Here is a 24,103-nt window from a genome sequence, read left to right as displayed (position 1 = left end):
TAACTCAATATATTTACAAATAAATTACAGTAATTTATAGACTGTTCTGAATAGTATGGCGTTTATTCTTGCTTTTCAGCCTGATTTAATATTAAACAATTTTTGTTTTGTTTGTGAACGTGCTTGCTTGGTGGCGCGAGTCACCACCTAATTCGATGAAGTGAGCAAATGTTTATGTATATTCATCCACAGCCCTTTAAGAGGAAACCAAGGGAACTGGGGGAAACGAAGAAAACCAAGAAAATCAATGGCAGGTGATTGACTTCGCGGTGTTCTCGTGTTCTCCCCGCATTCGTACTCTGCCCGCATTCTTTTTGCTGGATAGCATAGATACGTGGACACACGTGGCAGCATGAACAACGAAGGCGAAAGTGCCGACTCTTCATCGGAACCCCCGTCTTCCGACACACCGCCTCCCGCAAAACCCGATGCCTATCACTGGGATCCCATCGCTCATTTGTGCGAGGTTTCATCTCCCCAGTGCCTCCTGAGGACCAAAAGGTACGAGTGACGTCCTTTAGAATTCGCCGAATGTTTCTTGAAGAGAACGTTGGCTTCCGGTGTATACCGCGAAGGTCCGGCGTGTCGAGCTTAAAGCACCTTGAGGGGGTGGCGTGTCATACAAACGCTTGCATGTAGCAGCGTTCCATTCCATATCTTCGCGGCTCCGCAGTCTTATCTTGATCTGGGTGGGGGCTTGCGGTCCTTTTTTTTTTTCGGCGTGCCTCAATGCATACCCCCCCCTCCCCCTCTTTTTTTTTTTTTTTTCTTCATATTGCTTGTGAACGTGCACGTTCTGTGCTCAAGATTTTCGGAGTGCATTTCTGTGTGCACGACGCTGTCAAAGCCACTGGCGGGAGCGCGTGCAATTCAACTCTCGCCCCAGAAGCTCTGACTGCGTTCAATTTGGCAGAAGCTGCGTTCAACTTGGCAGAAGTCGAACTGGGGTTTAAAGATAATAATGCGTCCTCAAATTTTTTTTTTTTTTTTAATGTCGATACAGATTTGCGTTTAAAAGGTGACTGCCAAGCACGCGCTTTGAGACAGTGGATGCGTCGATGAGGGCAGCATGCTCGTGCTTGTAGCTTCAGCTTCGCTCACACTTGTGTAGTGAAAGATTGAAGCAGACTTCTGTAAAACCAAAGAAAATTTACCGACGCATGTTTCTGTTTTATTTGTTTGCAGAGATGTCATGGACATCTACTCAGAACCACCTCCTGGAGTTTTTATCGCACCTGATGAACGAAATATCACAAAGGTATGCTTACAGTCCACTCTTCCACATTTCGGTTATATGTCATGTCGTGCTGACACAGTCCTGCAAAACCGGGAGACTCTTGTTTGTAATTAATGCATAACCTGTGATGTCACAGAAGGGGGCACTTTGCTCCTTTGAGATGGCTCATAGCACTCAAAAACTATTTACCTAACTTGCATCCTCTGGCCCTTTTGCTCCTTGCAAAGATGTCTCCATGATCCTTGTGGGCTTTCAAGGATTGCAGGGATTGAGGCAAGTGTCAGTTATATTTAGGGTCCTGAGTTTTCGGTTTAAACCAATAAAAACCGGCAAAAGTATGCCGAATCCATTTTCGGAACTTCGGTTTTAACCGAAAAAGGTCAGTTTGTAGGTTCGGGGTTCCGGTTTAAACCAATAAAAGTATGTCTAATCAGTTTTCTCAAATTCGGTTTTAACCGAAAAAGGTCAGTTTTTTAGGGCCACGCCGAGGTGGGTGGGAGGAGGAGGAGGAGGAGGAGGAGGAGGAGGAGGAGGAGGAGGAGGAGAGGGCTTTGCAAGGTTCGACATTGTGCGACGTCTTCGTAATTGCCCCCCTCCAAGGTTCAACATGCAACAAGAGGTCTAGGATTGGCCTTTGCGGAACATCTGTGTACTTTCTGTGATCAGGCTTAGTGTGTCAAGTTACCAATCCTAAAAAAAAAATCTTTGAATGTGGGTTAGTCTAAGGTTTTTCGCTTCATGCACTTCATAGGACATCGAGGAAAGCCGTTAATACTTTTCTTAACACCTCTCTCAAACTTCCCTGTGGTTAAAAACATAAATACAATGGATATTTTTTTTTCCATTCCACTGGTTTTTGTATGGTCGTCACATCAGACGGTCACGTCATCAGAATGGGAAGGAAAAAGAAGCGCGCTGAAGATTATGCCCACGAATTCTGCGGTCTTGAGGTGTGTCCTGACGGAAGTTGTAGCGAAGACCACGTATGTATACGTGTTGTTGTTCTTCAGTGATCACAAATATCACAGCTACAAGGATGATCTGATCCAGTGTCCGATGTAGTTTCTTTCATATTCGCCAAAATCAACCGGTAAGCATTATTGGTAATAAATATCCACCGAAAAACATAGAAAATTTAATTTTAAAATAAACACCGAAAAAAGTATGCCGAATTTTGAAAAAAAATAAAAACCGAAAACGCAGAACTCCAGTTATATTGAAGAAACTAACGCTTTCCCCCTTTAGTTGCACATTCCGTTCGAGGTTTTCCCCTTTCCTTTTTCAGCAAACTCAGCCTCACACACAAGTCTCCATCTCTACAGCGACTACTATAAAATCGATGACACCTAGCGGCTGGAATAGAAATCTCGCGGCAGGTTTGCTTACCAGCTTTCTTGCAAGCGAACCTGCCATGACAGCAAATCAAATATTCATAGGGCCTGGCAGTCTCAAGACTAATCCGTGAAAGTAGGTTAAAAAAATGACCGTATCTCCACGTGGTGAATAATGTTGATTGGTGCGAAGCTCTGGCAGTGCTTGTCTGCGTAGGCGCTGAGCTGCAGCATGCCGAGCCTTTCGTTCGTTTTCATCCATGTCAGAAAGAGAATGTGTGGTATGGAACGTGGTTATGTACGCATTTGAGCATTTGACTGCAGCGCCCTCTCGTCTATAAGCGTTGAGTCAATGCATGCAAAGTTTAACACAATTATATACGCATTTGACCGCAGCGCCCTCTCCTGTATAGACGTTGAGCGGCTTCATGCAACTTTTCATCTATGGCATCCCCCGGCTCTTGAGTTACTACCACATCTCAGAGCCCCCTACTCGTCCTGCAGTCGTGGCCGAGTGGTTAAGGCAATGGACTAGAAATCCATTGGGATCTCCCTGCACAGGTTCAAATCCTGTCGACTGTGCAGACTTCTTTTTAATCATTGTTTTTTGTTTTTTTTTGCCTTACACAAGCACGTGCTCACGTGCTTGAGCACGTGAGCTCGCAGCACGAGCACCAGTAAGATCGATGTGAGCATTCGAGAAATCCATGGCATGCCGGTGTCAACAAATGAAGACCTAACAAAAATCTCTCTACGACCTCGCAGAAGATCTGGCGATCACATCTTTTCAACCTTCCAACATGCTAGCTGTCCACAGGCTACTAAGCAAAAAGGATAAGATCCCCCCAAATTTAGCGAACCCCCCGATTTCGGTTCGATTTTCGTCATCAGCTGTTTGAGAAATGTTGTCTGTGCGAACTCGCACAAGCGAGAACTCTACCCCAGCTTTATTTTAATGAGAATCTCACCCAAAATCAGTCGAAACCTCTTCTGAAAAACCCGTACATGGGGAAAGGAGAAAAGCTTCAAGTATGTTTTGGTTCGAAATGGCAAGATCTTTGCCAAATGGCAAGATGATGCAACTCCAGTGTGCATCAGCTGTGAACGCGATCTTGAACTGATAAGCTAAAAGGGTGTTGAATCCAGAGAGGATCGTCTGATTATGGACTGTGAGGACTTTCATACTGTTGTTAGCTTTTTAGAAATACACTACTTTTTCACAAGCTTCAAAGGTAATACTTTCCGTACTACCCGTTTAATATCCCAAGCATTCGAAAACGCTGGAACTATTTTCTCGCGTTCTCCCCTTTTTGCTCTTGTTTTGATGCTTTTGTGCTGACCAAGACTAAGTATAAAATACCAGGCTATCAAATGTTTTCTTATATACTCGTCCAATGGGAAAAGAAGATGTGTGGCTGTGTTTATAAAATATATTTGGTCAGTGACCCAGCTAAAATTTTCATTCCAACAGGCGGAAGTAGTTGCGCTCCACTTAAGCACTCCTTTGTTATCCGTGGTCCTTTTCTTAATGTATCCTCCCCCGTGCTGCAATGCATGGTTAATTCTGTCCGAATTTGATTTAGGTTTGTCCTCTTCCATCTGATGAGCTTGTATGTGTAAATGGCGATATTAATATTGACATACTTCGTCCCACAGTGACCATAGTTGCAGACTAATTTGAAGTTTTTTTCTAAATGGGGCTTAAAAGCAACAATTCAGAAGGCAACATGGGAGAATTTATATTTAGCCAGCTGGTGGTATCTAACATTCATCATATAAATGTATAAGCTCAGAATGCAATAATCTAGTCTGCAATCATTGAAACTAAACTTGCTGATCATTATTTTGTTTGTTGTTCATTAACCCAGATATCTCAGCTGTTGACTTCTGTTGGCACTGAGGAGTTGTCAATAGTCAATCCCAGGCACTTTAATAAACTTGTGGAGCAACATGATTGGAATACTTCTCTTCTGACTACATCTCCAGCTTACAGTTATGAACAGTTTTAGCTCAGTTTAACCTTTTAGAAAAGGTGGCTACATGCCCTGTAAAAATGAAACAATGTAACATAGACCAGAAATAGATGTCTTCAGAAATATTGGCAGCCATAAAAGAAAAAGATCTCCTATGGGCATAGTAAAAACGCCCCCCGGTAACACTATGCTACGGTTGAAATTCAAGCAATAGAAATAAGGTTAATGCCATGATTCGCCAGGCAAAATGCATGCACAATAAAAGGGCCCTGCAAGGACTTTGAATTGGTTTTTAATTTGCACCGTACCTGAGCGCACTGAACGTAATAACTTAATGAAGCTTTTCTTTTCTCGGATTTTGCTTTATTTTAAGTTATAGTCAAATTAAAATTACATAAAAAAGCAAAAACTAACCTCCTTCATGACATCCTTGGTTGCTTGAGTGGCCGTGAACTAGAGGAGGGGTAGTGAGCTCAGCTAGCGCTCACAACTGCCGCACTCCGTGTTGACAGCTTGAGAGGTCGCCACTAAAGCATATTCTGAATAGGCTGTATAAAGCAGACAGCCAGGGCTGCTCACGTTTGATTTGCTGTGTGATTAAACACTAATTCGGCATGACACTTCATTGGCCACAAACGACAGCAAACACGAGGTAAAGATCAGTTCACAACAGGAGCCACTTCACGCTGCCTTACCGCCAAAGGGCCAAACCGTAAGCCAAAGCTGCTCGCCTAAGGCCTTCGGAACGCTCGGAACCGGTCGGATCCTCGACTGCCAGTGCTGCCGCATACATTCGGGACCTTTCTACGCTCGCCGTTCGTCGGTGCCTGATTCGACTACACCTTTCTAGTATGCGCCGCCTTTTCCACCGCTTGGTGGCGGGTGTGTCGACTGGTCATTTCTTGTTTCCGTACTTTATAAACTGCATTTGTTTCTTTTCTGATCTAAAATACTGAACAAAAACTACTTTTATAAATAATTGAAATGGCTCGCACCGTTTCATGTTTTGTATTTTGACTAAGAAGAAGCTTTTAGCGGTTTTGACCAGTAGAAAGGCCGGGACCTGAAACGTCATGATGTCACATATTGCGCGCTTTCGGCACCGTGGGTCGCCCCCGTAGGTGGAGGAGGTTTTCGCGTTGCCCGGTTAAAATATGACTTACTGATATTTATTTACTCTCTCTATGCCCGCTGGCTTGCCCGAACCCCAAGAGACGTGGAAACCGCAACGAAGGTAGACGCTTAAATATGATTGCAGGGCTCCTTTAAGGACGCTTGTTCTGATATAAAAAAAAAACTTGGTCGCTCATCAACAATCTCCATGGTACGAAGAAGTGCACTAAAGGTAATAATAGCTACCTTCCTTTGCAATTCTCTACTGATGGACATTTTTTTCTCTAGAGTATCGGGTATTGCACGACAACACCTACATTCATGTACTTTAAACAGTAGTGTCTTAGACTCGGCTTATCTTCCTCTTCTCTCTGAAGTAGAGCTTATGTCAATCCTTTTTAGCCTCAAGCCCAACAAGTCTCGAGGTATCTACAGTATTTCAGTTAATGACTTGCACAGAAACTTTGAAGGATTTTGACTAGCAGCTTGCCTTTAAACTAATAACATGCACATACATCGACACGCTGATGCAATGTTCGGCTGTGTCGGCGTTCGGCTGATGCAGCCGAATGCTGCGTCAGAAACATGCCCAAATAATTCATGTTGTACCTATGGGTTTAGTTCTCAACTTTGCCGCTAGGGGCGTGACGGTTGGACCTAATCCTCAACTCCCTGTCGAAATGGGGGGGGGGGGGGGGGGGGGGGGGGGGGTGCTGAGGGGGCTGAGATCTTCTGAGACCCCCCTGACTTTAAGCTCTGACAACTGACAGCACTGATGCCAAGAGTGCCGTAAAAAGCAAAAATCTTGTTTTTTGCTCAGCCTCTCTCTTCACAAGTGCCTGCGTTTAAGATTATTATTTTTCATTTCATCGCTGGGGGCTAGGATTCCGGACACTGGTCTATAGCTCTCACATTGCCATAGTGGTGGTGCAGCCAAATTGGCTGGACAGATTTGTCCGTTACTCGCACCGTTTTGTGCGGAGCAGCCCTCGGGCTTTTGTGCGAAGCAGCCCTCGGGCAGAACCATGAACCATGTGCTTTGTTTCCAGATCCACGCGCTGGTGACGGGCCCCTTTGACACGCCCTACGAGGGGGGCTTCTTCTACTTCCTGCTCAAGTGCCCCTCGGACTACCCGATCCAGCCACCGCGGGTGCGCTTCATGACCACGGATTACGGGAGCGTGCGCTTCAACCCCAACCTCTACCGCAACGGCAAGGTGTGCCTCAGCATACTCGGGTGAGACGCCACACGTTGACCGCTCGTCCAAGCCATTGGGTGCACGTTTCTTTTGTACCTGTAGCTTAAAAACCGCAGACATATTTCTTTTAACACAGAATAGTGTTTAGGGCGGGGTTTCATGAGAGAAGTGACATTACGCTCGACCGACACGCGGGCGAAGGTCATAGAAGTAACGTAGCCCCAAAAAGGCCATGTTGCTCATATGATGTTAATGTCGCAGTAGCGTGACGTCACACACGCAGCACGTGCCCGGCTCAATTTAAACACATTTTGTGCATCTCGGAGTTTATCAGCTACGACCGAGACAGGCTTAAATTTTTCGGGTGTATTTGACAGCCAGGAGCATCAAGTTGGCCCCCGTAATAATGTTTGCCGACCTCTTATGTTGAGGCTCTCGGTAGGAACGAGGAAATAATGATCGTTGCTTTCCCTGAATCAACGTTTTTCTGCTCCTTTTCGTCGTTGTAACCCTTACATTTGCTGCTCCTATGCCAGGTGGAAATGGATGTGCTTGGCAGCTGCGCTACCTCGTTGTCAGGCCACCAGCGATTCCTTCTTTGTTGCACCGGGTGTACCCACAACTTTTTCTGTAAATGTGCAAGCATAGCTGATCCTGACTGTGTGTGTCAAGCATACACATTGAAACTGAAGAAAACGCATCTTCGTTTTATGGTGCCAAATAGAAAGCAAACACAAGTCAAACAATGCTTTTAGCTGATTGCATTCCTTTTCCTGCCTAATTTTTTTTCTTCGGTTTACATTTTGCTAAATAAAGCTTTTTCGGAAAAACAGTAAAAATAGAGTTCAAGTTACACATGATTCTAAACTGGAGACGAACGAACGGCAAGGGGACAGATATGCATCTCAAACGCACCTGAATAGATTTTATTCACACGTCATGTTTTATATGCCACCCTTTTGCGCAACCTCCACCGAGTTTGCGCACGTTCAAACAGCCAACACCCCACCATCCATTTCCCGGCTGTGGGAACATGTGCAAATTCAGTGAAGTTCATGTGAGACGGCGACATATAAAACATGTGTGAATCAAACCTATTCAGCTGTGTTTGAGACGTGTTTGTCCCCTTGCCGTCTGTTTGTTTCCGGTTTCGAGTCACTTGTAACGTTAACCAGCTCGCCTGTTTAATAACCTTGTCTTTTAAGTTCACTTGTCCAGTACATGGGCATAACACACCCAAACGAGATGAAGTAAAGGACAAAGAATTAAAGTAACTAACTCTCAGGTACTTCTTACAGCATCAGCTGTTAGTGGCCTGTTCCCCAGTTTTTCGATGGCGTCAGCGTAAACGAAAAGTTCCCCTGCTAAATTTAGCAGAAAAATTGACGTCGCATGACTTATGCACCAATTCAGTTTTCTCACTAAATTTTGCGGAAAAATTGACGTCACCTGACCGCTAAACGTAGCGGAAAATTTGACGTCACGTGACCTATGCACCAATTCAGATTCCTTGCTAAATTTAGCAGAAAAATTGGCATCGCGTGACCTGACATCACAAGACCTACAAATTTAGGTCCCTCCCCCCCAATAATAGAAAAATTTGTCATGTGACCTCTGCACCAATCCAGTTTCCCTGCTAAATTTGGCGGGAAAACACATCTCGGCTTTAAAATCGTTTATTTATCAACAATTTATCGATGTTAAATCAACGCAACGTTATTTCAATACCAGATCACCGTATAACGCACGATCGGCGCAATGTCAATCAATCATCATCGTCATATTGACGAATAAGCAGCACAGCTGAAGCTGTTGAAATGCATCACCATGTGTGATTGTTGCGCAATTTATTTTCCTTTTTCCTTCCAGATTATATTCATTCCTTAGCACGAAACATGCTAATGAACTAAAAGGGTATTCTAGACATGAGACCTATGTTGAAAATCAGAAGCGAATACCAAGATGCACGGTGATCGCAACATCTAATTTACATTTACATGGCAGGGTGCCACTTCACTGCAATTGATGGATGGATGGATGGATGGATGGATGGATGGATGTTAATAGCTATACCCTTTGTAACGGGCAGTAGCTTGCACCACTTAGCCTAAATGTAAGCCAAATAAATGAACCTGTTCCAGTGTTGCCAATGCCATGCGTAATGGTAGCAAATGTGGCCATCTGCCATTTTCGGTGGCACTTACGTGGCGATATCAGCATTCATTAACAGTGTGGAGCCATTGATAGCCCAGCATTACATTTGCAACAGGCCATATTTTGTGACACTTTCAGCTGCAACAGCAAAACGGGGCATCCTGAAGGCTTCTTATTTGGCTATATAGGTGGCATGGCACCTAACATTTGCAGTTGAGAGTGAGACTAAAAGTTTATTTGCACCCAAAAGTATGTCCTGGGTCTCCATGTCTTACCAATTTTTGGCCAGCACGTCTTTGACATGCTGAAGCAGGAGCGGCAAGATTTGTGGAGAATGTCTCAACTCTCAACCCCCAAAAAGACAATCCTGACTGTGTGCGTTATTTGGCTATTTGTACAGAACTAGTATTCAACAAATCAGACAAATATTCTTGGTTTGTCACTCTCTCAAACGAGCAAGGAGTGCCAACGTGCTCACTGACGGCCCGTTTCAGGACATGGACCGGGCCGGCATGGAGCCCAGCCCAGAGTTTGGCCAGCGTGCTGATCTCCATACAGTCGCTGCTAAACGAGAACCCCTACTACAACGAGCCTGGCTACGACCAGGTTGGGAAGCTTGCTTCGACCAGTCGCTCTTGAGACTCGTACCATTATGTTTCTTGCAGTAGCCACAGCTGAGGCACTTGATATGCCAGCTGTCTTTGATTCCCATATCTCGTAACTTAAAATACGGAGCTTCAATTTCGTCGGTCGGACTGCCATGCAAGGTATATATAATTGCAGCTCAGTCTGACCGGCTCAATAGGAGATTGGTTGTTTGTGTATCCATAGAAACGTATCATCATCAGCTCAAGACTCGTTTATAAAGCCCCACATAATGCAAAGTGGCAGTATCAAAGTCAAGCCACCGGCTGAGCTAAAACCCATTTGTCACTATAAAGAATGCTATGCAAAGTTTGTCTCTATACAATAATTATGAAGGTAATTGGAGTGATTTCTATCGGGGAGAAACGTGATTGTTTAGTTAAATCGGTCATTAGAAAACTAATGCAATACCCAAAATGTTTCTTTGTTAGATGCAGGATGGAATTCCTGGAGTAGGTGCCAATGAAAAGGGTTATGCACCTAATTTATAATTATTTCGATAACAATATTCTGCAAAATCGAATAAATTTTATCTTTTCTGAACTTTTTCTGTTTAAGGGGTGTCCAAACACGATACTTCAGAACGCATAAAGGGACACTCCTCCACAACATGAAGAGAAAGTTGAAGTCCGACAGTCTGTTTTCTGTTTGGACATCCACCAGGCAAACATCAGAGCTTTTCTCCTTGCCTCCTTTACTTTTCTGCGACGTCGGTGCTCGTCAGACGTGACGTCAAACGCCACCTGTCAATCGTGTGCCTTAGCATCTGTTCTGCCGCACCCTCGAATCCTTCTCTTCCCCGTTTTTGGGAGTTGAACAGTAGCGGAGGCTTTGAGCGATTGACTGACAGCCAGCAGGGCACATGATGAGCATGCTCTAGGCCTCGGTGAAGGACAGAAGTGGACTTTGACAAAAATAAACTTCTCCCCACCAGGCAGAAGAAAAACAAACGAAAGTGGATTGCCGCACCTTATATGGCGGAGAAGTGTCGCTTTATGCATTCTTCGTAATCGCCTACCCCACCTTCTTTTTATGAATTTCAGAGGGGCTGATGACTCGTGATATTACGATATTCAGTTATACGTATATGCGTGGGACTTTTGCTGTATCCCCTATTACGAATGCTAATCCTATATATAATGGTTTAGGGCATCTCTTTAGGCTAGCATCAGCAGTACTTTATGTACAAGTGCTGACATTGCAGAATTTCAGTCTTATTGAAGCTAATCCTGATTTAACCTTGAAAAGTGAAGTATGCCATGCTGGAAGAGAATTGGCCAGCTGCCAAACGCCTCCACCCAGAGCTCTGCTACTAACCGCACAATGCAACTGTGAAAAAAAAAAAAAAAACGGAAGCTAGAGATTTTAAAACAGTTTGAGAAGGCTTTGCCAGCTGTGAAAGTTTAAAAAAATTAAGAAAGAAAACAGAAAATTAAAGACTCTGTAATGCCGAATTAGAGCACAGCTCTTGAAAAGGAGGAGAGGAGGATATGCCCCTCCTCCCCCTCCGTACGCTCCTCTCCTCCTCTCCTGCTCCCCTCCCATTTAGATTCACTGCTAAATTGAGCAGGGAAATTTTGCTAAATTTCCCGCTAAATATAGCGCGAATATTTCCCCGCTAAATTTAGCGATGAAACATTCCTGCCATATTTAGCGGGGAAAAGTTTTCTCCTAATTTAGTGGAAAATATTCCTGCTAAGTTTAGCGGGAAAATTTCCCTGCTACTTTTAGTGGGGAAATGTCCCGTAATGCCACACACGGTTATGCCGACGCTGCTCAAGCCGGAAACAGGCGCCTAAGAGCTGCACTCTAACACGGTACAAAAAGAGAATATGGGGACATTAGACACGGCATCGCACGCTTGGAAGGTCGAAACGGGAATTAGTGTCCTCTGCATTCCCCTTAGAACACAATTCTGCTTATGACAGTATGATAGATAGATTGAAACACCACTGCAATCTTGTTTCTGTGTATGGCGATTGAGTCTTCTTACCTTTCAGGAGTCTCTTTCTGCCGTTGGTCTGGTGGTGTAGTTCTGGGGATGTTTTTAATTTGGCTTTCTCGTTCAGGAGCGTAACCCGGGGGATTCCAGCCGGTACAACGACATCATTCAGCATGAGACCATCAGGGTGGCTGTCTGCAGCATGGTTGAGGCCTGTCTTTCAGGCAACACGGACTGTCCACCCCCGCTCAGGTGAGCTCGGAAGCCGCCAAATCTATCCTCCTTTGTCTCCCCACGTCACGTGACAAGGAGTCTTGTTCATCACCGGACAAAGGGATGCTTTTTACTAACAAAGGTCCATGTTAGCTTATTTTTTTATTTTGAATTCCCTCGATGACTCATTTAATATGCGAAATGCTTACGCAATATAGTGTAGACTATATTATTATTTTGCATAACCCTTTGTGACAGAACGGGATATATGTGTCCCACTTTGTAATTTACGCAAAACTGTCCGCCAACGTCAACGGGACGCATGCAGCCCACTCATTTTGTGCTGCCATCTATCGTAAGGTTTCAACAACTCTCCTGACAATTACTTTGTGCAAGTTGACCACATGGTGGCATTGGTGCGAGTTCTTTAATTATGTTGTTTTTGCCAGCACGTCTTCCAAATCTTCCTCGTGTGCGATCGTATCAATATATTCTCCAAGATGCCCGGTAAGGGTGTCCTTTTTTGGCATTCAGGGAAGGGTGTCTAGTCTGCAGTCAATGCATGCATTCAATAATTGAAGCTAGAGATGGTGGGAAAAGTTTGTCGAAAAGTAGTAACTCATAAAACAGGTGCCCATTTCGCTAACCCTAATTGTTATTCTTGTATTTTCGGTTGTCAAAGCTGATGGTGCGGACATGTGAATCGGTTTCGCAGATCATTTGCACGCACTCACGCAAGTGGGATGCCCAGACGAATTCACGCACTCGCTCCAGTAGCGTTGGTAGCGGGTGTTGACTTTCTATGAGGTGGGCTTCGCCATATTACGTCCAGCTTGCGTCGCGCGCCTCATATCCGTCTTGCGCCGCGCGGCTCGCGCGGGAGCTTCAGTGCTTATACGCTTTGCTTGCGGGTCAGATTTCATGTTAGTTGGTTTAGTTTGGCTAGTGTGGTCAAGCGAGGGGAGAGGGAAGGGAGCCGGAGCTTTGTAGGGTTTTCTCGTACAGTTTATGGGTAGGGGAAAATGGTGGAGGCGGACGTTTATGTAGACACAGTGTTGCGCGCTTCGTGTGTTTGTGCAAAACAGGACAGCCTAATTTGTGCGCCACTGCCCCTCGTCTTTCTCCTTTGGTAAACCATGCGATGCAATATCCCTAGACTCGGCCCCGCACGAGGCGTGCGTTGTAAGGCAGATGAGTGTCACCACATAAAGGTATCACCGCCCGACCGGACATTTCTAAACCTTGGCTGTGTTGTATACTGAGCATAAAATAGAAAATATTTTCCCCAAATCGCGCAACATCCGCATTTTGATCACTTTGTCGCACTTGATATCATCTTTGTAGGAAAAGCTTCCCTCACACCCAAAGAGGCCTTGGATTTTTTTCTACAGTCTTCCTGACGACCCACAGTATAGTGAGGAAAAAGGTGACAGCAGTGAGGAAGAGTTCATCCCTGAGCTGGCCCCTTCTGATTCAAGCGAGGAAGACACAGGCGCTCCATCAACTAGCAGGGATACACCATCAGCTAGTAAGCGAAAACGTAGGGCATCCTACAGTAAAAGAAAGACAAAGAAGAAAAAGAAGAAAGACCCAAAAGCATGCAATGAAGATGCGGAAGGTGTGTCCGATCTAGAAGACGAGGTCCCGGGTACATGGTGAACCAGTGAGCCAACGAATGTGGTAAAAAATCCCAAAACTTGGGATCCGCAGTATTCCGCAAAGCCTCCGAGAAAGCCAGCAGATGCCTTCGCCCTCTACTTTGACGACCCTGTCATGCACATGCTAGTTGAAGAAACACACCGTTATGCGGAGCAAACGTGCCGAAGAAAGTGGAAAAAACTGACGACAGATGAACTGCGTGCATACTTGGGGGTGCTGATACTTATGAGCAAATCCAAGGCACCAGTTGTACCACTACTGGAGCTTCAATGGTTTCCTCAACGCACCAGAAATATTGAAGGTAATGTCATTCAAGCGCTTCCAATCCATTATGAACTGCCTCCACATGAGCGACAACAACAAAACAAAAAAGAATGGAGAAGATGGATTTGACAGGCTTGCTTAGGTTCGCCCTCTCCTGGACGCATTGAACACCCGTTTTCAAAGAGAGTACACACCATCTGCGCATCAAGCGGTTGACGAGTGCATGATCCGATTCAAGGGAAGGTAATCGATAAAGCAGTTCCAGCCCATGAAGCCAATCAAGAGAGGATACAAAGTGTGGGCAAGAGCAGACTCGGAAACGGGTTATTTGCTACGGTTTGAAGTGTATGAAGGAAAGAAAGCAAAGCGGCCTGCCAACAAGACTCTAGGAGACCATGTCGTGCTGTCGTTATCGGAAGAGATGGAGCCTGGCTCTCAGTTGTATTCTGATGACTATTTCACGTCCACGCGCCTGTTGGAAGATCTTGCAGACATGGCTATCCTTGCTGTAGGGACCGCCCAAACAAACGGAGAAGATCTTCCTGAGGAGCTGAAGAGAAACAACAAACTGCATAAAGGAGAATTTCTATGACGGACAAAGGCGCAGGTTACTGCTTACCTGTGACATGACACAAAGGACATGCACGTCTTGTCAAATTTTTATGATCCCAGCGACACAACAGAAATAGAACGAAGACTTAGCAATGGATCTTCTGTTGGCGTGGTATGCCCAAAGGCAATCGCTGACTACAACAGCTGTATGGGCTCAGTAGGCAGGTTAGATCAGAGGCTAAGTTCGTACCCGGTTGACAGGCGGTCGAAAAAATGGTGGCCCCGAATATTCAATTTCCTCTTCGACGCCGCCACAATAAACGCATTTCTCCAGATCAGGGCACACAGTGAGATCACATTCCTGTGGTTTCACCTCGTTCTGGGTCGACAGCTGATTAATGGAAACACGTTCAGGCACACGCAGAGTGTTGGGCCATTTCGAGCAAACAAGAAAGGGGCTAGAAATGGACAAAATATGGTGGGCGTCTGCAATGAGCTACGGTTTAGGGGAAAGGGCCACAATCCTCTGAAGGTGCCCAAGAGGAGAAGGTGCCGGTGGTGCTGAAGCGCGAAAAACGAGACCTGCACTAGTTTTGTGTGTATGACTTGTGTCATCCCGCTTTGCACCGCCTGTTTCGACCCATTTCATGCAGAAAATTCTGCTACCTAGCTGAGGTATAACCCTCCAAAAGGACACTGGGACACGGATGTCCCACTTTTGTAAAGTACTGAATCTGCCAATGGGACAAGTATGTCCCACTTTTTTCCATTAAACAGCTGCCCTTATTTTGTTGTAATTTGTTTCAAAAGACTTCTGAATTGCACTTCTATCAGGGTTCTCATAAGTATTCTTTAAACCGTATAAAAAATATGCCTCGTCCCACAAAGGGATAACTTGCACTGCCTAAAAAAAAAGATACTGAAATTTTGCAGCTAAGGAATAAGCCCAGGCTCTTTGGGGAACAGTGCATATACCTCTCTTACACGAGATGCAAGCCAAAGAAAGAAAAAAATCATGAGCCATTCCACTCAGCGAAGGTGGATGACCAGCAAAGCTGCTTAGCACACGACACAGACCCGCCCCGAGAAGCAGGAGGAAACTAGACACGAGCGACGGGACTGCCACCCCGGGAGAGCGGAAGGAAAGGAAACTAGACATGTAGCGGCTTGGAACGACGACAAAGAGAGGGCGGTGCGAGCATAGACTTGGCCGACACGGGTCGCACAGCGGCAAATCTTTGAGAAACCTTTATTATCTAGCTGAGAGTTTACTGATCTTGAAAATGGTGCCTATTGATTACTTATTACTCAATAGACCTACAGTGTAGACCGCATATAACGTATGTCGCGGGAGTCGCGAAAATCTGCACTATAAGCGGTACCACGCTATAACCAAAACATCAATTTTTCAGGCCAAAATACATGCCATCATACAACTTGCCTCTGTAAAAGAGTTTATTTTATGTTAGATGAAAAATAAAGCTTAGTTTGAGAAAAGTCTTTATTTCACCAGACTAGTACACTTCTCTCTCAAGTGTGTCACACATTTTGAAAGAAATGAGCGACTTTTGCCTGGCGCAACTTTTTAACGGCGTCGCGGGTTGCGGACGGACGTTGCGAGCGTTGAGGATTGCTAGCCCTAATTACTTTTCTCCGGTGATCAAAACGCTTGAAAATTCGCATCCTTTATATGTAGTCGAAGTAAACAAACACGACGACACGGGCGTTTCTGCCATCTTGAGAGTGCCGCCATGACATCGCCGCACAAGTAGGTGAACCTTCTCTTCTAGTACGTGCTGGGTTATCATAGTGACACAACGAAAATTCACAGTCAAGGATAGCGCTTTTACGCGGAACAATGGACTTTCACCACGCCGTCTATGTCGACGATCACAACCGACGCCATGTTTGCGGATAGAAGAAACCGGCCCGCGACCGGCATGCGACGCGCACGAACACTTCTCCTCGACCTGCAATTGGTCTGTCATTGCGGCTGGCTTGTTTCCAACCAGCGCCTCCTCTACAACGCAGCGGAGGAATGCACGCACGCACGCACATGAACGACACGTGCGTGCGTCCCTCTGTCGCTATGGCAGCTGAAGCCTCTCTCTTCGCTTCTCCCCGCTTCTTCGAGCAACCTCCTTGCCCCGCGAGTGCCGCTTGCGGCTAGCACCGTTATCTAGTGTCGCACAGGGAAGCGTGCTCGCTGCGCTGGTCGGTCGGCGGGCTGTTCCAGAAACCGCACTATAACCGGTATTTCCCTTCGCATGCCTGCATTTTAGGCGGTATGTAATTACATGGAGTTTTGTAAGAGGCGAACCGGTGGTTTAAAAAAGCCGCGTTATACCCGGTCCTGCACTATAAGCGGTTACGTTGTAAGTGGTCTATACTGTGTTGCTAAATTACCCAAGCATCAAGGAGAATGCAGGGAATGGTGTTCCACGCGCTGCACATGCCGGCATTTGCAGCATTAAGTGTTCTAAAGCGAAAGCCTAAAACAAATGGCATCTCGCACGCGAGTTTGTCAATGCTTTGGTTATTTACTTGGAATCTTTCATACGGGGAAGGCGTACACATGTGGCGGTGTGAGCATAGAGTTTTTAGTCGCTGCACACGAAAAATCCACGGAACCCTAGCCATAAACAGCTTCGCTGTAAAAGGAATGTACTGGCAGTTTTCCTTCCAGGCTAGGGCTGACCTAGATGATGGAATCAAATTCCAGCGACCGAACGTGCCGACTGTTTGGGACGACGAGTATAGTGGGTTTGCAGACTGCCGTGAAAACTGGCACGACGGAACTCCTGAGTTGAAGACTGCAAACAGTGCAGTAATCGCACAAACAAATTTGATTAAATCGCAGAATCCTCAGGCACTTGGTCCGAAAGTCGGCCAAATTTCAAAGGGTCGGTTACATTGTCTCTGCGTAACTGCCAGAGCCCCTAGTAGTGCAGCGTGCAGTGACGTGCCGGGTATGACCGTGCTTGATGCGCCAAAGAGAAAGGCGGAGGAGGGAGAGCGACGTTTGGCTAGGGATAGTTAAATAAGGCGGGCTCGTTCTGCTATGGCCTCTTGGCATAACAAAACAGGCCTTTATGAAGCCAAGGTGAGGGTGATAGTGTTTCACAAAAGCATCGCCTTCTATAAATGCAATGCCTTCATAGGAGACGAGCAGTGCTATTGCATTTCCACATAGTTTGCAGCAAAGCACCGCAGAAACGCGTCCCTGCTTTTTTTGTCTAAGCTATTGGCATTCAACTGCATTCTCTAAATGTGAAGTGAGTTTCAGATGGAACATGGCATGGCTGTCAGGAGTGTTTTCTTTGGCATGCAGTACAGTAACATGTCCCCGTTTTTCTACTGCCCTTGTACTTTTTTTGGAAAAGGGGGTAGAAACTTGAAGCTTCTTATCTAATCCGTATTTTTACCCTCCTTTGAGCCGACGACAGTTCTGTTCGCAAACTGTAGCTCGGTTGACACAATTGTTGACCACTTGCTGCATGCAGGGACGTGGTGGAGAAGTCCTTCCAAGAATTTTACGACGCGTATGAGGCAATCGTAAAAAAGAAGATGCATCTGTCAGGAACACAGATGGCCGTAAGTAGAACTTTGTTGTACACTTTTGATTTTGTTTTTGCTATGTGCCTGACAATGCTTTTGCACTGGCTCGTTTCTGTGCTCGGAGAACTTTTTTTCACATAAAAACTACTATAAAGGCAGGAAATAGGTGTGCAGCACGTCCCCAGGAGCCAAGCATGCACAAAACAAATCTACCTAATAGAAAAGAAACTGAGGGCGATGTAATGATCACCGATAAAATTATATACATATTGCAAATGTTTAAGACGGTGAAAAATTGTGGCCACTCTTTTTCATTGGGCGATCGTACGGAGATTTAATTTAGTCAGAGCCGATGCATTATGAAGAAGTAGTTTAAAAGGCTTTTGACACACTAGCATTTCCTGGAACCAAGTTCTTGCAACCTCTTAAGACGGGAAAACACGCCGACGCTGTGTTTGAGGTGACCCTGGAACTGCATTTCACTAAGGGAAGGTTTTGCGGTATTTGTGAGGTCAAATGTATGTACTATATACTATCTACAAAAAATGGTTCTTTATAATGTTGTCAGAAGTTTTTTTCGAGCAAAAGAAAGAATAACGCCCGAACGAAAAGAGTGGGAGATATACGGAAACTATGAGTGTTCCACAGCTACTCGTTAGACGGCAGCAGTGTGTTTTCTCGTTGTAAGAGATTTTGAAAGGTCTTGGGGCACAGAGTCGTAAACAGTCGCAAGTGTGTGAACCCGCCTTTCATCTGCTAGCATAGGCTTCAGGCTCACCGGGGGCTCTGCAATAATTTTTTGCCCCCATGCCGCCGGAGTTTTCGGTTTATTAGGTAGTCTACAATGGGTATCCGATTACGCAACCCTGCCTTATGTAATTTAGCCGTTTGAGCTTGTTGCTCTCTGTTAGTGGCTCCTTCCTGACCATAGGAAAAGTAGCAATTTTAAAAGGGCCAATTTGTTGTTCTTTCTAAAGAAACTGGTTGGTATAATGTGGAAAAAATATTTTAAAGTTTTGAAAATACAATGTATGTGCGGAAAGCATATAACCGCCAAAGCTTCAACTGTGTAAAATTAAACAACAAAAGGAGTATTCAGAATATACAAAATGTGCTCCACACTTATGGCTATTACTTCTGAAAGTTAGTGCTCTCTAATTGACATTTTCTATGTGTGATTCGTCGGAGAGTTGGCCTCCGTAACACGTGTGCTTTTCAACGAAGGAATGCTTATATTGGTGAAACACAGATAGCACTCCTCACATCCCCAGTAGAATACTTTCTTTGGTTTTGGTTTTGTTGTTTGGTTTTGTTTGTTTGTTGTCATAGCCTTGATTGCACTTTCTTCGTATTTAGCATTTCTGTCTGCGTTGTTGAGAACATAAAACATGCTAGCCGACTCAGGAGAGCATTGTAAATTATAGTAATGCTTACAAACGACCTGTCAGGTGACGCCTATAACATCATTTGAAGTATCCTCAGAGCTCTTGAGGTCGAAATAATATGCCACAGTGCAGTTGGATTACAATGTAGACCGCACATAACGTATGTCTCGGGAGTCGCGAAAATCCGCACTATAAGCGGTACCGCGCTACTATTACCAAAACATCCATTTTTCAGGCCAAAATACATGCCATGAGACAACTTACCTTTGTAAAAGAATTTATTTTATGTTAGATGAAAAATAAAGCTTAGTTTAAGGGCAGTCTTTATTTCACCAGACTAGTACAGTTCTGTCTCAAGTGTGTCACACATTTTCAAAGAAATTAGCGCATTTTTTCTGGCGTGGCATTTTAACGGCGTCGCGGGCTGTGGACGGACATTGCGAGCGTTCAGGATTCCTAACCCTAATCACTTTTCTCCGGAGATGAAAACGCGTGAAAATTCGTATCCTTCATACGGTACGCGTCAGTAATACCTTGAACTTGAGCACACACATGAAATGCGCCAAATAAGAAATCCGGGCGATGTTCGAGGACACAAATGCTTAGAAAGCACCACTGTAGTCGAAGTAAACAAACACGACGACACGGGCGTTTCTGCCGTCTTGAGAGCACCGCCACGACATCGCCGCACGAGTAGGTGGATCTTCCCTTCTAGTACGTGCTGGGTTATCATAGCGACACACAACGAAAATTCAGTCGAGGATAGCGCTTTTACGCAGAACGATGAGATGAACGCCGTTTACGACGACGATCACAACCGACGCCATGTTTGCGGATAGCAGCAGCCGGCCCGCGACCGGCATGTAACGCGCGCGAACATTTCTCCTCGACCTGCGATTGGTCTGTCGTTGTGGTGGTTTGTTTCTTTGTTTCCAACGCAGCGGAGGGACGCACGCACGTGAACGACACGTGCGTGCGTCCCTCCGTCGCTACGACAACTGCAGCCTCTCTCACCGCTTCTCCCCGCGAGTGCCCCTTGCGACTCGTGCCAACACCTCCTTGCTCGCGCCGTCAGCGCCGTTATCTACTGTCGCACAGGGAAGCGTGCTCGCTGCTCCGGTCGTCGGCGCGGTCGGTGGGCTGTGCCCAAAACCGCACTATAACCGGTATTTCCCTTCGTGCGCCTGCATTTTAAGCGATATGTAATTACATGGAGTTCTATGGGAGGCGAACCGGTGGTTCAAAAAAACCGCGTTATACCCGGTCCTGCACTATAAGCGGTTATGTTGTAAGTGGTCTATACTGTATATAAATGATGCCATCTTTGTTACGAAGAGTGATGCAAGCACCTAGCCACGGTCGACAAGTGCAACCACCGTTCCCAGAACCATTTTTGACAGCCCACCTGCTTGTGATAAAAGCTCAAACCTATGTTGAAACCGAAGCTACAGTTCTTTGGCTATCCATGAGATTATGGTGCATAATTGTCCTCACTAACTTTAATTTCTCAACGGCGCTTGGAAACCATCGACCACCGGTAATCGATGACCTATGGTCGCGGTCAGGAAAGAGTTAAGGAATGTGCCACGGTAACATATATCCCGTTTTGCACAGGCATATCTTGGGATAATAAGGAACGTTTGAGAGAAGACGGGCAGCGTGTCTGAGATTTCATTACAAGCGTTATAGACAGTTTTCCTCCACAGTGTAAGAAGAAGCGACAGAAAGAAAAGTATGAAGGAAAGGGACATTATGCGCACAAGTCAACATCCATGTCAAAGTCTAAGTTGAGACGGGTACCGTTACAAGTGGCGAATTGGTTTACATCTGTCAGTATTTACATGCAAACCGAGTTTTACAGCGAGGAATGTGTAGAGATGTGCTCTGCCAACCGTAGAAGTAGAACACACAACGGCCCGGCAAGAGCCAAGTGCGCACGCCTTTTCCCCGACGTCACGGGGCGGTGCACGCGAAACAAAGCTTTACGCCTGGTGCAATGCCGACACCACGAATGCAGCTGGGAAGTCCCCATATAGCTGTTGCCGTAAAATTGCCACAGGACCCGTTCGGAGAGCCCCGGGGCATCTTCCAGTACAGCACACTGTTGACGCGCCTGCAGTCCCTGAGAGAGCGGATCAACCAGAAGCACCAGGCCGCGGTTGCCGAGCACTCTTGAGACTCTGCCAGAGGCCACGCCTCCCCCGTCCGTTGTCCGTGCACCCCGACCCGTCCTCGTGCGGTCTGCCTGACCCCGCGGTTCCCCTGCCGTTCTTCTTTCCTATTTTCCTTTTTGTGGAACTGTGCCTTTGTGAAGGAACTGCCAAAGGAAGTTGGACATGGTTCCAGCACAGAGAGAAAAAGGACAGAATTTTGTGTTGTCGTTGCCCAGTACGTGAAGAGCTCGCTTCTCCTCCGTGGAGCGGGCTCAACGAGAGGGACCGACCAAGGCTAGTTTATGCGGCTAGAAAGTGTTTGTGCACGTGTATCGCCCTTGGGTGTTCCATTTTTAGCAACTTGTTTTTTCTCCCCTCCTGTCCATTCAGAGCTGTCGTGGTCTTCGTCGTTTAGACTGGAGACAATGTATGTCTGGGTATATGTGGTTGTTATGGCTGGGTGCATACTCTAGGCTCTGTTTGCAACGTGTTGGAAGCAAGTATGTGTGCGTGCAGACGTTTGGAGATGTAAAGTGGTTACCGTGCATGTTGTTAGGAATGTTTTTTTGCGTGATTGAATGCCTCATCAAGGAATACGAGTCATACAATTCGAGGGATAGTGGCTTTCCAGGTACGTCACCTGGGGGTTGCTGCTGTTCAGTCGTTGGCAATTGAAATGGCGTTGGAAGAAACCAAAGTGAAAGGTATCATTTGTTTTCTTCCGCCAGCGACATCCTCGAGTGTATGAAGCACACCTATGTTGCACTTCAGTATTGTATCAATGGATATCTGTGGGTATCTATGGATTAGAGGCTATATGAATGAATGTCAGCAATAGTTATCATTATATGTGCCCCTTCTTCATTCATCATTTGGTGACTGCAGTTAAACGTTCTATCACTTTTTTTATGTTCCATAGTTTTGGCTGCTAGGTGCTTTAAGAGCTTAGCATAGTCATGGACACTGTGTCTGCTACGATATCTGTCTTTGGCACTGAACTGCTTTATTGTTACATCATGAAACTAGAGTTGTACTAGTTTCATTTATTTTGTGACTGCAAAGTAACATGCTTACTGGTCAAAGTGCGAAACTGAAAGGTTAGGAAAAGTGACTGAAAAGTAGCCTTGCTGCTTTGCAGTGGTTTATATAATAATTTGAGTCGAGAAGACTAGACTTCAGCTTAGGGGTCAGCCAGTGTGATATGAAAAGCCTACAAGTTGCATTTAATGTTTGTTAACTGTTATTAGCACTCGACGGAATACATCTTAATATAAGGAATGCTGACTTCATGGAGAGGCAATGGTAATCGACATTTAGTCCTACATGTGCATACCGCCACGACAGGTTTTTATTGAATTAATCAGCTCGGCCTCCACACCTACCCGATCTCACTTTCACAAACCCCTTGGGGTAAAAGTTTATACTTCCGCGTTAAGCTGTTCACGGAGCACTGAGAAACTTGGGTGCAAGGGGTAGCCCCGCAAAATGCTGTTTACATGAAAATATTTGCGAAGAACCCATATACTTGCTCCCCTGTTCCTCACTGTTCACAGAAGTTCTGGTCTCTTGATGGCAATTAGTCCGTTTCTGCTTACCTTTTCTGTTCCAATCATTTACTAAGATGCCCCCGGGCAGGTGGACTTTGGGTGTCGGTTGACCCAAGCTGCGATTGCTGGGAGACCTACAAACACGGCAGAGAGATGGCTAGCAATGCATTGCTTAGTTCTGTGTGTATGGTTGGGCGTGAGCATCATCTTGCGCATTTTCTGAAGTGGCGCCGAATGACTTTAAAGAAAGGAGAACTTATGCAGCAACAGTCTGCATTTCCTTTGGGTTGCCTCAAATAAAGTGTTATGGATCGAGTATCTTGCCTCTGAAATCGGCACCTGAATCCTGAATATAACTAGATAATACTTTTATCGAGGGTATATCTTAGTTGCGCTTGTGGCACCATCTCCCTATAAGCAAAACGAAAATGTCAAGAGCAGCAGACGACATCATCGTTCATTTGCTGCACTCGTCTAAAGTCAATCTACACTTGTCGGGAGTATGGCGCCGCTAGCACAACTTTACTGCAACAGCCTGGGCAGCCGGCTTTTGCTCGAGGTTTGAGCTGGAGTGCTGTGGACACATGCGTGGCATCCAATCTTTAGCAGACGACAAATAATGTGCATGCTCCGAATCCGTTCCACAGCCCAGTAGACAAAGCTGGGAGTACACAGAAAGCAGTTTTTAGGATGGTCTATGAGCAACGGTTCGCCGTGACGATTCAATAGCGCAGTGTGGAGTTTGCAACTGAGAAGACTGAACCACCGGCCATTTGGCCTCGAACTCCTCATCCCAACGCCCAAGCGGAAAAAGGCACGGCACGTGTACGAGCGAGGGCCCCGTCATGGTCGCCAAAAAGGTGAGAACAGCAGGGAAGAGCTTCAGCTGCACAGCCTTGGGCGAGAGTTTCCTACTTCTGACTACGCCTTCAGCACCTCAAACGTGCACGCACAGTCAATGCACGGCAAAAGGCATGAAGCACGGGCTGAACGTCGAGCATTCGAAAAATGCGCCCCGCCATTCTCGTTATGTCGGCAACTGTAAAGGTGCCATATAAGCTGTGCATCGAAGTAACGACAAGTCGTCCATTCTGGTGCTTGAAATCGCGGTTATCACTTGTCCGAAGCTGTATCTGAAATCGCCGGAAACACTTTTCCACAAGTCTGAGGCTAAAGCC

General features: G+C 45.8%; 1 protein-coding gene across 1 annotated transcript; it reads left to right on the top strand.

Annotated features, from left to right (window-relative positions):
- The first annotated feature begins 181 nt into the window (after window positions 1-181).
- LOC8052439 (ubiquitin-conjugating enzyme E2 Z) lies at window positions 182-23,241 on the top strand. Its single transcript, XM_029993339.4, has 7 exons — window positions 182-501; window positions 1,186-1,258; window positions 6,704-6,891; window positions 9,502-9,613; window positions 11,722-11,846; window positions 17,786-17,876; window positions 21,285-23,241. The coding sequence occupies exons 1-7, from the start codon at window positions 353-355 to the stop codon at window positions 21,399-21,401; spliced, it is 855 nt and encodes a 284-aa protein (XP_029849199.1). The 5' UTR covers window positions 182-352; the 3' UTR covers window positions 21,402-23,241.
- Window positions 23,242-24,103: the final 862 nt, after the last annotated feature.

This window comes from Ixodes scapularis, unplaced genomic scaffold, assembly GCF_016920785.2.
Source record: "Ixodes scapularis isolate PalLabHiFi unplaced genomic scaffold, ASM1692078v2 PGA_scaffold0__279_contigs__length_252992795, whole genome shotgun sequence".
In the NCBI taxonomy this organism is placed as follows: domain Eukaryota; kingdom Metazoa; phylum Arthropoda; class Arachnida; order Ixodida; family Ixodidae; genus Ixodes; species Ixodes scapularis.
Note: the sequence above shows the minus strand (reverse complement) of the source record. Positions and strands in the feature narration are given on the sequence as shown.